At 39.6% G+C, this 12,665-nt stretch overlaps 2 protein-coding genes across 3 annotated transcripts in view; one reads left to right on the top strand and one right to left on the bottom strand.

The window, feature by feature from the left end:
• Positions 1-302: 302 nt before the first annotated feature.
• traf6 (TNF receptor-associated factor 6) lies at positions 303-7,121 on the bottom strand. 2 transcript variants are annotated; one of them, XM_077624446.1, is made up of 9 exons: positions 6,940-7,121; positions 5,140-5,203; positions 4,893-5,026; positions 4,622-4,772; positions 3,756-3,914; positions 3,587-3,658; positions 2,649-2,726; positions 2,238-2,546; positions 303-2,143 (listed from the first exon to the last, which is right to left on the bottom strand). In XM_077624446.1, exons 1-9 carry the CDS (start codon positions 6,987-6,989, stop codon positions 1,547-1,549), a joined length of 1,614 nt encoding a protein of 537 aa, XP_077480572.1. In that variant the 5' UTR covers positions 6,990-7,121; the 3' UTR covers positions 303-1,546. The 2 variants fall into 2 exon arrangements, with proteins under 2 accessions (XP_077480572.1, XP_077480564.1); XM_077624438.1 differs by having other exon boundaries at positions 4,893-5,203; positions 6,940-7,117.
• A 589-nt stretch (positions 7,122-7,710) lies between these two features.
• ttc17 (tetratricopeptide repeat domain 17) overlaps positions 7,711-12,665 on the top strand; it is a 15,272-nt gene continuing 10,317 nt past the window's right edge. Inside the window, exons 1-7 of the mRNA XM_077624426.1 lie at positions 7,711-7,969; positions 8,397-8,486; positions 9,714-9,883; positions 11,735-11,846; positions 12,011-12,142; positions 12,275-12,384; positions 12,489-12,636. Of these exons, the coding sequence (XP_077480552.1) occupies positions 7,805-7,969; positions 8,397-8,486; positions 9,714-9,883; positions 11,735-11,846; positions 12,011-12,142; positions 12,275-12,384; positions 12,489-12,636 (927 nt within the window). The 5' untranslated portion in view covers positions 7,711-7,804. The remainder of the gene's footprint in view (positions 7,970-8,396; positions 8,487-9,713; positions 9,884-11,734; positions 11,847-12,010; positions 12,143-12,274; positions 12,385-12,488; positions 12,637-12,665) is intronic.

Below are 12,665 nucleotides of genomic sequence, written 5' to 3'. Positions count from 1 at the left end.
TATGCCTCTCACAGATTGCAAATAATGATAATCAATACAAACTTAATAATAATTCTGATTTTTAAAAATACAAATCCACATGTACTATATAACTCAGCACAGATTATTAGAAAGCAGAATTCCAATGAAACCAGGACCAGATGATTGGTAAACTTACTTTTCAAAGGGGGTGTACATATTGATGGACCCTTATCTCATCCATAAACTTAACCACCACACACTCATTCATTTAATAATTAAAACCAAATTTGTTGAATTTGCTATTTTAAATGCTTAGTTTAGGCGATAAATCATAGAAAACCTTACATCTAAGTACAATTTATTTTTAAGCAGAATGATAGGAATCTTTTTAGACATGATTGTGTAAAATGAGCAACTTTTCAAATTTCACATATTAGTTACAATATCTCAAACACAAAAGATGGTCAAAAAATATTTTCCATACCAGTCATAATTGGTAATTTAGTTCATTCATTATTTCTCCTACATAAGCAGCACAAAAGAGTCTCCATTGTGGTTGATAATATTAGGAAGTAACTTAATAAATGTAATGGCACATTTGGAAGATATAAACTTTGTGTGATCCGTCACAATTTTGGGATGAACTTAGATGAATCTAAGGGATAAATTTCAGTCAACAATCATAAAAATCACTATTCAAATGTTATCTAGCGTCATTGTGAGACAATTTGAAAGGCACGGCAACAACGAGGATTGCCAATCCTTCATAAATATTGTTTTCCTGCATATGCTGTTGGTGGGTATTGGTGTTTTTTAACAACAGTGCTAAGTGGCAGTAACAGTCAGTTTGTTGGCAGAAAATTTCCATTAAACACTGTGTCAAGTGAAAATAAAAAAGCTTAAATTTGACCAACCGGGCAACAGTACTATTGTCAACCCAAAAAATATAGAACCAGGCTCCAATATTGTAAAAAATGAAGCCATCCCCTAAGAATTCAAACACTGTGGGTGGATTAACTGAATATGCCAAAACACACTCCCTTCCACCTTCACCTGCCAATCACGCATGTGCCTGTGGCGCACAACATTTGGAGTGTAAGACTCAGGCTGGAATACAGGTGTCTCTGTGTTTTATGTGGGCTCAAGCACCCTTCAGTGCAAAGGGCTCTATTTATGAGTTAGAATTCCTCGAATTACCTCTTTTGAATGGACCCAAGCATGGCACACTGCTTTGGCGCTTGATAATTCTAAATCGTTCATGCTCATTCACTCACTCGTAAATTGTTCTTATTCTCTACATGTTTTCCATACTTCAGTCATATTCAGCAGCCAGTACTTGACCTCGTATAGGATTTAGTCACTACACTTTACATATTAGAAGAAATCACTTTACAGGTCTTAATCATTTTAAATGTACACGTGCTTGATATAAGATCTTCGCACATGCAGAATATTCTGACCTGTTTAAAAACGAAATTAAGTTAAGACTCATTCAAAACCTTTGAAGGCTGGTAATAAATCCCAGCAAATTAGCACATTCAACTTACAACACGGGAAACTAAGCATGACTGACATGGAATATAAGTTAGTCACGGGAGGCCTCGGGTCCCCTCGGCTGCACTGTGGGTGCCTCACGTTGGAATATGTCAAATCGTGGCGTTACCTCGCAGCGGATGAGGAGAATGTCATCTTTGACAAAATTCCGCTGATTCAGCTGATGCAGGTGCAGGAAAGTCACGTAACCAAACCCTTTGGGGTTACGCTGAATGGTGGGTTTCCTGAAGGCTTGTAGGTCCGGATTAGTCTCCATCACCTCCATGTGATGTAGAGCATTAGGGCCCTGGTCGAGAATAGCAAGGCGGATAGTACCCTGGAAAGGCCAGCTCAACTGTTCATCAAAAACTCCTTGCATGGTGTGGACAAAGAGGGAGATGTAGTTGGAACAGCGTGGGGCTTTGGGGGTTTGCAGGTGTAAGCGGAGGCACAGTTTATAGCCCGGTCGACCCGTGTAGAAGCCCGGGCTGTGTTCAACCACCGGAAGGCCTGCTTCTTGATTCCGGAGGTGGGCCGAGAAACCTCTGAGTCGCCAGATGAAGATACCATGACCTTGTTGTGCCTCGAGCTCCTTCACAGTCTCCTCCAGCACAGCCACTCTTTTTTGCAGCTGTGCGATCTGGCCCACCTGTATGAAAGAAAGAGCAATCCAAATCATATTTGTAAAAAACACAACTTCAATCATAGACTAAGCCTTATTCTGTTTGGGGATACACACGTACCCGAGTGTCTTCTAAGATGATGAGCTCACGGAGCTGGTGATCCTGTTTCACTAATCGTCCGTCCATATCCCGGATCCTCTGCATTTCGTCGCTAACGGGACATGGGCCGCAGCTGCCGCTTGCAGTTCCTTTATAAGACGATGACGCGGATGTTGCGCCTTGCTCATCAGATGCAACAGAAGGTCCAAGAGCGTAAAGTGACTTTGGTGTGGTGCCGTTAAGGCTAAGGCAACGCACAAACTCAGCCATGTAGCGCATGTGCATCTGCGTGAACTCCTGCATATGCTGAGCCAGGTTGTGTCGCTGCATCTGTAGAGAACAGCCATTTGAAACAAAGTTGTGCTACAGGTAATTTCACCTCAATATTTCCCAAACGTTATGACTGAAGATACTTTAAATCACATCACCTACCCTTTCCTTGCATCCGAAAGTGCTAAATGTACAGGCAATTGGAGCTTTAGGGCAATCGGTATCACAATGAGAGTCAATCTATAGAAAAAAAAAGACACATTTTTAACGTACACTGTAGTTACTAAATTACATTAACATATTTTGTGGATTTTTAAGTGCACCGGACCATAAGTTGCACGACCAATAAACAAGTGATTTCAAATAAGCCCAACTCCAAAGAAGTTGGAACGTTGTGTTAAAAACGAATACAAAAAAAATACAATGATTTGCAAAGTAGTATGTTCATCCTAGATTTAGTTACATACACTAACTACAAAGACTATATATTTACGCAATCTGATATACTTTATACGTAGTTTATACAATAAAGTATATATCAATTCAAAGATAAACCTGAAAGAGTAGTGTGTCATTTTGAACAGCTGTGCTTTGAATTTAGCTTTGAAAATAGAAAAGTTTTGGTTGGGCAGGAAAGGAGCCAAGACGGAATGTTCCGCTCCTCACAGTGATAAGGCGAGCAGGCAGGACATGGATGTAGAGAGAGGACAAGGATCCAAGGGTGCAAAACTAAGTGGTGATCGGTATAATGTACAGCTGGGTGAGCAGGAGGACTTCAAATTGCATTTTAAACTATAACAGAAGCCAGTGAATCGGAGTGAAACAGGGGTAATCTGTTGGAAGAATGGGTTTTCTTCAACAACCTGAGGCAACTGAATTTTGGCCCACGCTGGAGTTTATAAAGGGATTTATAAAGGATATCAATAAGAAAGGACATGCAAAAAAATAATATAGAAAATGACCACTTGGACAGACACCTGGCCCAAACCGTGGTGACAGCTTAGTGGTTGTAATATGCAAGATATGTAAAAATGGCCTTTCATTTAAAGGTAGCAGTTTCATCAAACAAAATAAAAACATATATATGCGTAAGCATATACCTGGTCTCTGATGAGTTCTAGATCACAGTACTGGCACGTGATGTTTGCGAATGGACACTGCTGCTCATGAAGCTGAAAAAGAAACATTGAACAGGACGTTTGGGCTCATGATGTAACTAACGGAAAACAAATGCTGTGTGAACTGTGTGAGCTAGTAAAAGTGACATACCTCCATTTCCTCGTATGGAAAGGTTGCAACACAGTCTGGGCAGGACATAAGTTTTCTTCGGCACTCTATGGTTTTGTGTTCCTCCAAGTAGGTTTTTCTTACAGACTCTTGGCATTGAGGGCAGGGCACAGTCGCAAATGGACATTGTGCCAAATGATTCTGGAAGGAAGAGTGAATGAAAACCAAAGATAAATATTTCAAAGAGAATGATTAAAAAAAACTAAAATAAAAAACAGTCTTGTCTGCAGAGCCATAAGGTAACTCCCAAAACTGGATACTACATTATGATTTAAAATGTGTCTTTCACTATTAACTTTAAACCAACAAGCACTCGTGTGCTACTACAGGCTGAAGGCTGCGAAGAAAAAAAAACATGGGGCATTCAGCTCCAAGGATCCATACGAAAAAACATCTCTAGCAATTACGTACCAAATATCATTCGCATCCATCCACGAGAGACCACAGAGGAGTAGCCATTTGAGTTCCGCAATTATGTAATCAATCTAATTAAGTTGATTGAACTACGGATAAAAATATAATTTAAAAAATCGTTTGGTGCCTATCAAATTTCATAAACATTCACCGATGAATGACGGAGAATAGCAATTAAATTAATGTCTTCCCCCAAGAACAAGAATACCAACAGCAAAAAAACTGAGTTTTTGAGATCCCCTCCCCCAGGCGTTTTAAAAATAAATGGTGTGCACCATTAGCTTCTCACTTTGTCATCATTTATAGCCAAATATGCCACAAGATCGTGTCAAAGCACACATTTTGTATTGCAGGAAGGAAGGATAATGACGGCCATTTCTATTTTGTGAAGACTTCCTAAAATAGTGTTATCAATTTATGGTATATTTTCTCACCTCTAAATGTCGAAGTTCCATTTTGTCACTACAGCCAGTATTTGGACAGCGGACAGTGAGGGAGAGAATCTCCCTTTTGGCAAAGTTATCAGGAAACAGTTGGTCTTCTAAAAGCATTTCATTGTCCACTGGGCATCTCTGTCCTGTATCACTTTTATTTTAGAAAGAAAACACTTGTTACAAAGTCACATATGTGCTATAACTTAGAAAAGATTTAACAGGTCAAATTCCTTAAGTTAGGCTTGAAAGCAGAAGCAACACAATTGCCTACCGAATTGATTTCTCAATGCACGTCTTGCAGAAACGATGCCCACATGGTGTTTGAATGGCATTCCTGAGAGCCATGAGGCAGATAGGACACTCATATTTTCTCTCAAGTGGTGGGTCAAACTCCACATCATAGCCCTGCACAAGTGCAGTGGATGAAAGAAGAGTGGAGGCGCTAGGGTTCTCTGAGGGGCTTTGTATGGATTCTCGTTCCCTTTCAAGCATCGCCAACGCGCAACTGGACAACTCACCACCGGTAGCTCCCTCATAACTGACCTCCTCCAAACTCCCTTTATGACTACCAGGGCAGGACATCTGTGGAAGATTATACAATAAGTGACATCTAGTAGTCAACAATATTTAATAATTTAACAATTTAAGTCACTCACAAAGCTTTGTTATATGACGGCATTGTGAAATATGATAACCATTCTCTTAAAACATTTAGAAGGACTGGACCTTGTGTTTAAACGCTGAAGTTAGTCGTGAACTTGCGACCACATTTTGATCAGGTCTTGGAGTTTTTTTATTATTATTAAACAAATCAATAAATCCCAATGATTGTGTACTAACTTTTCTTTGTGTTAAGAGGTTGCCCTTAACAACGTTCGTTCTTACATGCATAAGTAAATATACACACACGCATGCACGCACGCCCACACAGACACACATACACACGGACACACACACAGACAGAGAGACACGCACACAGACACGCCCACGCACACACACAGACACACACACACAGACAGACACGCACACACACAGAAACACACACACACAGACACGCACACACACAGACACACACACACAGACACACACAGACACGCACACACACAGACACGCACACACACAGACACGCACACACACAGACACGCACACACACAGACACGCACACACAGACACGCACACACACAGACAGACACACACACACACAGACAGACACACACAGACACACACAGACACACACACAGACAGACACACACAGACACACACACACACACACAGAAACACACAGACAGAAACACACAGACAGACACGCACACACACAGACACGCACACACATACAGACACACACACACACAGACAGACACGCACACACAGAAACACAGACACACAGACACACACAGACACGCACACACACACACGCACACACAGACACGCACACACAGACACGCACACACAGACACGCACACACACAGACACACACACAGACACACACAGACACACACAGACATACACACACAGAGACACACACAGAGACACGCACAGAGACACGCACACACACAGACACGCACACACACAGACACGCACACACACAGACACGCACACACACACACAGAGACATGCACACACAGAGAGACATGCACACACACACAGACACGCACACACACAGACACGCACAGACACACACAGACACACACACACAGACACACACACACAGACACACACACACACATACACACACAGACACACACACAAACACACACACATACAGACTCAAATGCATGCATGCACGCACACACGCACGCACATACATTTATTTATTTTTATAAATCTTATTCCTAGTTACGACTGCCAAAATTATTGATGGATGAGTTCTAGTCTCGAGCACATCTTGGTTTCTTAAACACAGCAAAAACAAACTAAACCATTGCTAAACCTTATATAAGCTTGCCAATTTGCGATTTTTTTTTATTTTTAAAACGAGCAAATCTGTATCCAAATAGACACTAGCCAGGTAGTTTTGTGACAATTGACATAACTGTTTATCACACGAGTTCATTTTGTTTCACTTTTAAACTTTTGTTTAGTTAATTTTCAATACATTTCAATTAAACCCAAACAATAAAATGTTCTGAAAATGTCGACTTTTAGGGAAAAGCAAAGTGTACACATGCGGAACTGTCAATTTGCACTCCACACTGCGACCTCTTGATACTTTTTTAAATTTTTACTAATCTACACAACATGTAGAAATGACATCACAATCTAGTACGTGGGGAAAAACATGAAAGCAAAAGTAAATAACCATTGTAAAGAAATAGTACCTTGAGTAAATCGGAAAGTTGTATCTTGAGAATTTCCTGTCACACGTCATACTACGTCACAACATAGACAATGAACATAATAGACACCGCGTCCAGTCTTCCGCAGTCAACAAATTCAATTAACATTCAAATGACAGATTTGTTTTGTATTCAGTACCAAGTATTTTTTCAACTACGAGTAACACCAAATAGTATTTTTTAATGGAATTTATTTATTAATGTATTAAATGGGCTTATGTTTCTTTTTGTTGTTATTTATGCACATCCCTAGTACTTATGTTGGTGACTGCTTATTTATTTCTTACTTATTTATTGGTTATTTATTTTTTATTATTGATTATTAATTTGTTTGTTTGTTGTTAAATGTGCACTTCGTGGTGAAGCTTTAAATCTCATTATACTTGTATAATGACAATAAAAGCTTTCAATTCTTATTTATGTTGATGACTACTTATTTACAATAGGAAATATATTGAAGCTATTTATTAGTTTGTGTTGTGTTGATATGACAAAGTTGCTGTGTGGTACGTATATGTAAAAACTTCATTTTTATAGCAACTCTTGTTCGCCTGTCATTGCCTATGGCCCTATTGAGTTATATATCAAAATGAAGGGAAGTGGAAGGATTTGAGCCACTAAAATAAAAATACTACGTTAGCAAAATACTGGTATAAACGGCAGATAAATTAATTCATTCATTCAATGACAAGTCCTTTGCATCGTCCAAAACGGCGACGACAAAAGCTCTTTGCCAGTGACTGACGTGTGTTGCGTTTGCATTGCAGTCGAGTTTCTCACAGCGCCGCTTTGTGGTCGGAGGCCGCGCGTTTGTTGCCAGTTGCCACAGTGCTAAAGAGACACAAAAATGGCGGACATGGAGAAAACATCCCCTGACTCGTACGCCTGTCGCTATTTGCAAAAAACGTGTTTACAGGGGAAACTTTTCATTCTTCTCTGCATCCTCATCGTGGATTCCGGTGGAGCGACGACCCACTGGGTTGTCACAGAGGACGGAAAAATACAACAGCAAGTATGACAGCTCATTTGAGTCTACCTACCTATCGCCCCCTATTACTGACCAGTCAAATGCTAGATCGGTTAGCATTACCAGTAACATATAAATATGTTTTATCCGGATTGGTTTTTGATGATGTTTTATCAGTGGGTTGTTTGCCCTATCGCTTAAGGAGAGATGGCTCGGAAACTACCTAATTTACCCTCGACGATTTAAAGTAAAACGCAGAAGAGATAGTAGGTGAGTAAGGTCAAAATGACCAAAACATCAAGCCGTGACCCTGTCACATCCCCGGTGTTATGCTAAATTTACGCGTTGAATGATTCCCCTTTACGTGACAACCTGAAGGATTTGAAGCGATCTTGACACAAAAAAACCTAATGTTGAGGTTAATGTCTGAGATGTAAAATCTAGTACTCTACCCGTATTAAACTTGTTCCAGGTTGATTCACCTTTGAATCTCAAGCATCCTCATGACGTGGTGATCTTCATGAGACAAGAATCTCGTGTTAGCTACCTCAAGAAACTAGAGGTGAGTGAGTGTAACAGTGTTGTACCTGTGGTATTTTGTTATTGCTGAAAACTAACCTATTTGTGTCTTGTTGTCTTGTTGGTTGCTCCTTGTGCAATGCCAGAAGATGGCACCAGAGCCTTCTCTAAACTGGGATCTTTCTCTAAGAAACACATGTTGACAGAATATTTTGACTAAGATTGTAAACTCAGAGATTAGCCTGGGTTGTTAGTGAAAGCCTAGTACAGTGTTACCGCAAAAAGGGTCTAAAATATATTATATATTTGTGTATAATATATGGCGGCCTGGCAGCTGAGTGGTTAGCACGTCGGCCTGCCAGTTCTAGGGTCCTAGGTTCAAATCCAGGTCGGTCGCCCTCTGTGGAGTTTGCATGTTCTCCCTGGGCCTGCGTGGGTTTTCTCTGGGTACTCCTACTCCGGTTTCCTCCCATATTCCAAAAACATGCATGGTAGGCTTTTTGGAAACTCTAAATTGCCCAGAGAAAACGCACGCAAGCTTGGAGAGAACATGCAAACTCCACACAGTGAGGACCCACTTGAGATCGAACCCTCCACCCCAGTACTGTGAGGCCGATGCTGTTTGTATTGCCGACCGATATGTTTTTTTTTAGGACCGATACTGATTATTAGTAGTTAGAGGAGGCAGATAACCAGCAAAAGTGTAAAAAAAAATTCTGTCAAAAAAAATAATGTAGGCCCAGAACTTTTTATAACTGTATTAAATCACACAAATGCTCGTTTATGTTAGCGCCATGAGATGAGCCAGGAGAGAGGATAAGTGCGGCTGCTTCTGAGCAGAAATAACCCAGTTTTAAAATAATTTCTTTATATCGGCCGGTTGGATTTAATTTTTAAAAAAGGCAGATACCAATGTACGTAAAATGTCCAAACATCGGCCCCGATACTCAGTTCATATCACATCATAGTTATGTCGGGTACAAAATTAATGTCTAAAATACACAAAACCTGCTTATTCTGCCATATTGACACAATATATTCAATGTCATTTTTTTAAGCTTATGTTAAAGATTCCAGTCATTCAATTTAAAAACTCGCATCGCATATTACATCTTCTAATATTGTGCAAGTCCAGAATCAATTGCTCAGTATTTTTTTACTTATTATATTACTTACACTATTCACTATTTAATTTATAGTTAAAAATTGAATATCTCTGAGCACTTAAGTTGAATTTGATTATATTTTTCTCTGTCCCCAATTTGAGCAGAAGATGCTTGTAGCACAGAAAATTCACATTGAGGAAAATGAAGACAGGGACACAGGGCTGGAACAGCGTCACTACAAAGAGGATACGGACTGCATTATGGCCAAAGTTCCGCTTGGTGACCTCGATCTTTACGATGGAACTTACATCTCTTTAGAAAGTAAAGACATCAGGTGAGCCTTGAAAACCAATCTAACTCACTTTGACAAGGTGTTGTGTTTTCAGCTTTTTATCCATTAGAGACGATTCAGGACACATTTAAAAGTAAGATGGGTAATTCATTTCCCAAAATGGTCATTAGAGAAACAAATGCTTGTCAAGGTCTACGTCACCTTAACTGTGTTCCATTTTAATTTTATGTATTAATTATATGCTGTGCTTCCAGTCTAGAAAGGGGAATACAGTTTTATTCTTATGAATTTAAATCCTACGAAAAACAACCAGACATCATACTAATATACAGTAAAACATTGCATTACACCTGGGGTGCACATTACGTAGATCGCGATCTACTAGGTAGATCGCACAACAATAACATTTTGATCCCTCCCCTCTGTGATACCTTTCCACAAATGTGTTATGGTATAAGTGCAATAAGTGAATTGCAGTCAGGTGCTTCTCGTTTCAGCACAATCCCCGTTAGTTAAAGTGTCTGTGGAACAAAATGCTGCACCCGCATCAGCCCTCCAGGACCATTTTGCCCACCCCTGAATTCTAACCCTAACAACAAAGTAGATTGTGGGATGCTGTCCCATTGAAAAGTAGATCTTGGAGCAAAAAAGTGTGTGTGCCCTTGCATTACACTTTCATCAACATTATATTACGCTTTCGTCAACATTTACAAAAATCAGGTCAACAATGTGGAAAATGTCTTTAATGTCAACATTTTAATGCAGAAATATAGATAAGGGCATCACAAATTTGCCAAATGCAGTCCAATGTTTGCCACACAGAGTGAATGCACAACTACACCCACAATTAATAGTATTATGAGAGGCTCCAGCACCCCCTGCGATCTCTGTGAGGATAAGTGATTCAGAAAATGAATGAATGTTATAAAATACTACAGATATGCTACTATAACAAAGTATGCTAATCCATTACATCTGACACTAGAGTAAAATTGGATTCCTGCTGCTACTAACACGGGGTGCGAGACTCACTTTGTCCATGGTTAATTCCATTGACTATGAAGATTTATGATCATGATGATCAGTGCGTTGTGCTTCGCAGAATAAAATTGGCCCAACTTTCCTTGAATCAACAGTATAATCATAATTTGAATTGCTGAGGTTTTGCCTCACCAACAGTTTGTCACGTCTCAACCGCTTGCTAGCCTGTTTGTGACTTCTTGACTCCTAAGAAGATGCCCGTCCACTATAGATGTCAACAAAACCCCTCCTATTAGCTGCTTGTGGTTTTCAACACTATATGAATAGAAATATGGGTAGAATTGGGGAAAGGTGGAAAATATATTGACAGTGATAAATGATAGAATGATGTATCATAACACTAAATATTTAGTATATAAAGCTATTGATGGTATCAAAGGGTATCAAAGTTCCTTTTGCCCCAAAAATGGTAAAATTAGAAAACTCTTCTCCTTGTCACTTGTCGTTCCTTTGAATTGGACACCAAGTGAGTTGGATAAGTAACTAGAAATGTATTAAAAATATAATATATTGCTAAATTGGCAATATATCGCACACTAATTTATTGCACTTAGCCTTAGCCCTAAAAGACAAGCATTGCATATTACGTTTTGTTTAGACTTTATGAACATTGTAAGAGACGGGATTAGCTAAATGTTTCCTCCAGATTGGACATTTCCAAAACTTGCTCAAATGCCTTACAAAAAGTATGAATGTGCAGTATTTTCCTGTATCATGTTGCAGAGATTTATTTCAATACATTTTTCACTGATTTCCTTGCAAAAAACAGCAAGCACAAGCAACCTTGATCATTGATTTCCCTAACAACTGTTTGTAATAGTGTTTTAATGTCCCTCCACTTTTATGGTGTAGCCCTGAAGACTATGTGGATTTACTCTCTGCACTGCCCCCGGATCTTGAAAAACCAGACTGTGCAAAAGTACTGGAATTACCCTATAGCATTCATGCATTTCAGCATCTCAGGGTGAGTAGGTGGTTTGCTTTTCCTCTATTGTACCTGAAATCCTTGTTTAAATTGGAGATGTAAATGTGACCGCTACCATGCATTTAATATATATTTATGTGTTGCATTTATCACTTAAAGCAATAGACTAATGCATTTAACATGTTCTTCATGGTGTGTTGTAGGGTGTGCAAGAGCGGGCAAACCTCACTTCTCCATTACTTTCAAAGGAGGACCCAATTTTTAGTTCTTTGTCTCATAAACTTGGCCCCATAATAGACGTGGTGGGCCATCGCATACATCAGGCATTACTGAGGGTAAAATTTGTATTTTATGTAATGTAAAAAAAAAAAAATTAAAAAAAAGTGTTTTTGTATTTTAGGTCCAAATTTGATATTTCGGTAAAGGAAACCAACAAAAATAAGTATCGTCTATTTTTTGTGTTTCAGAATGCATCATCCTGGGTGCTGTACAACATGGCATCTTTCTATTGGCGTATAAAAAATGAGCCTCTAAGGGCAATGGATTGTGTGGTGCGTGCACTGCACTGTTCCCCTAGGTACCAGCTTTTTGGGGGGGTTCCTGCTGGGTACCTAAATTAATTATGTTAGTGTGAACTTGCCCGCACAAGGTTATATCCCTTTGCTCTTTGTGTTTTACCAGGCATCACAAGGATGTAGCTCTAGTTAACATGGCCAACATCCTACACCGTGCCCATTTCTCAGCAGATGCTGCTGTTCTAGCCCACGCTGCTCTGGACCTCCCATCAGACCTTTTTACAAGTCACTACACCTTGGGAAATATTTATGCTGTAAATAAAGCACCATATTCATATACCAG

The sequence above is a fragment of the Stigmatopora argus genome, chromosome 2 (assembly GCF_051989625.1).
Source record: "Stigmatopora argus isolate UIUO_Sarg chromosome 2, RoL_Sarg_1.0, whole genome shotgun sequence".
Classification (NCBI taxonomy): Eukaryota; Metazoa; Chordata; class Actinopteri; order Syngnathiformes; family Syngnathidae; genus Stigmatopora; species Stigmatopora argus.
The sequence above is the reverse complement of the archived record's forward strand: the minus strand, read 5'-3'. Positions and strand labels throughout refer to the sequence as shown.

What these genes read in the sequence shown, in the direction of transcription:
- traf6 (XM_077624438.1), bottom strand. Translation starts at nt 5,203, where the DNA reads ATGTCCTGCCCTGGTAGTCATAAAGGGAGTTTGGAGGAGGTCAGTTAT. An exon ending in TGCATTGAGAAATCAATTCG is followed by an intron (nt 4,773 to 4,892) that starts GTAGGCAATTGT and finishes CTAAAATAAAAG; the next exon opens with TGATACAGGACAGAGATGCC. An exon ending in TGGAACTTCGACATTTAGAG is followed by an intron (nt 3,915 to 4,621) that starts GTGAGAAAATAT and finishes TCTTCCTTCCAG; the next exon opens with AATCATTTGGCACAATGTCC.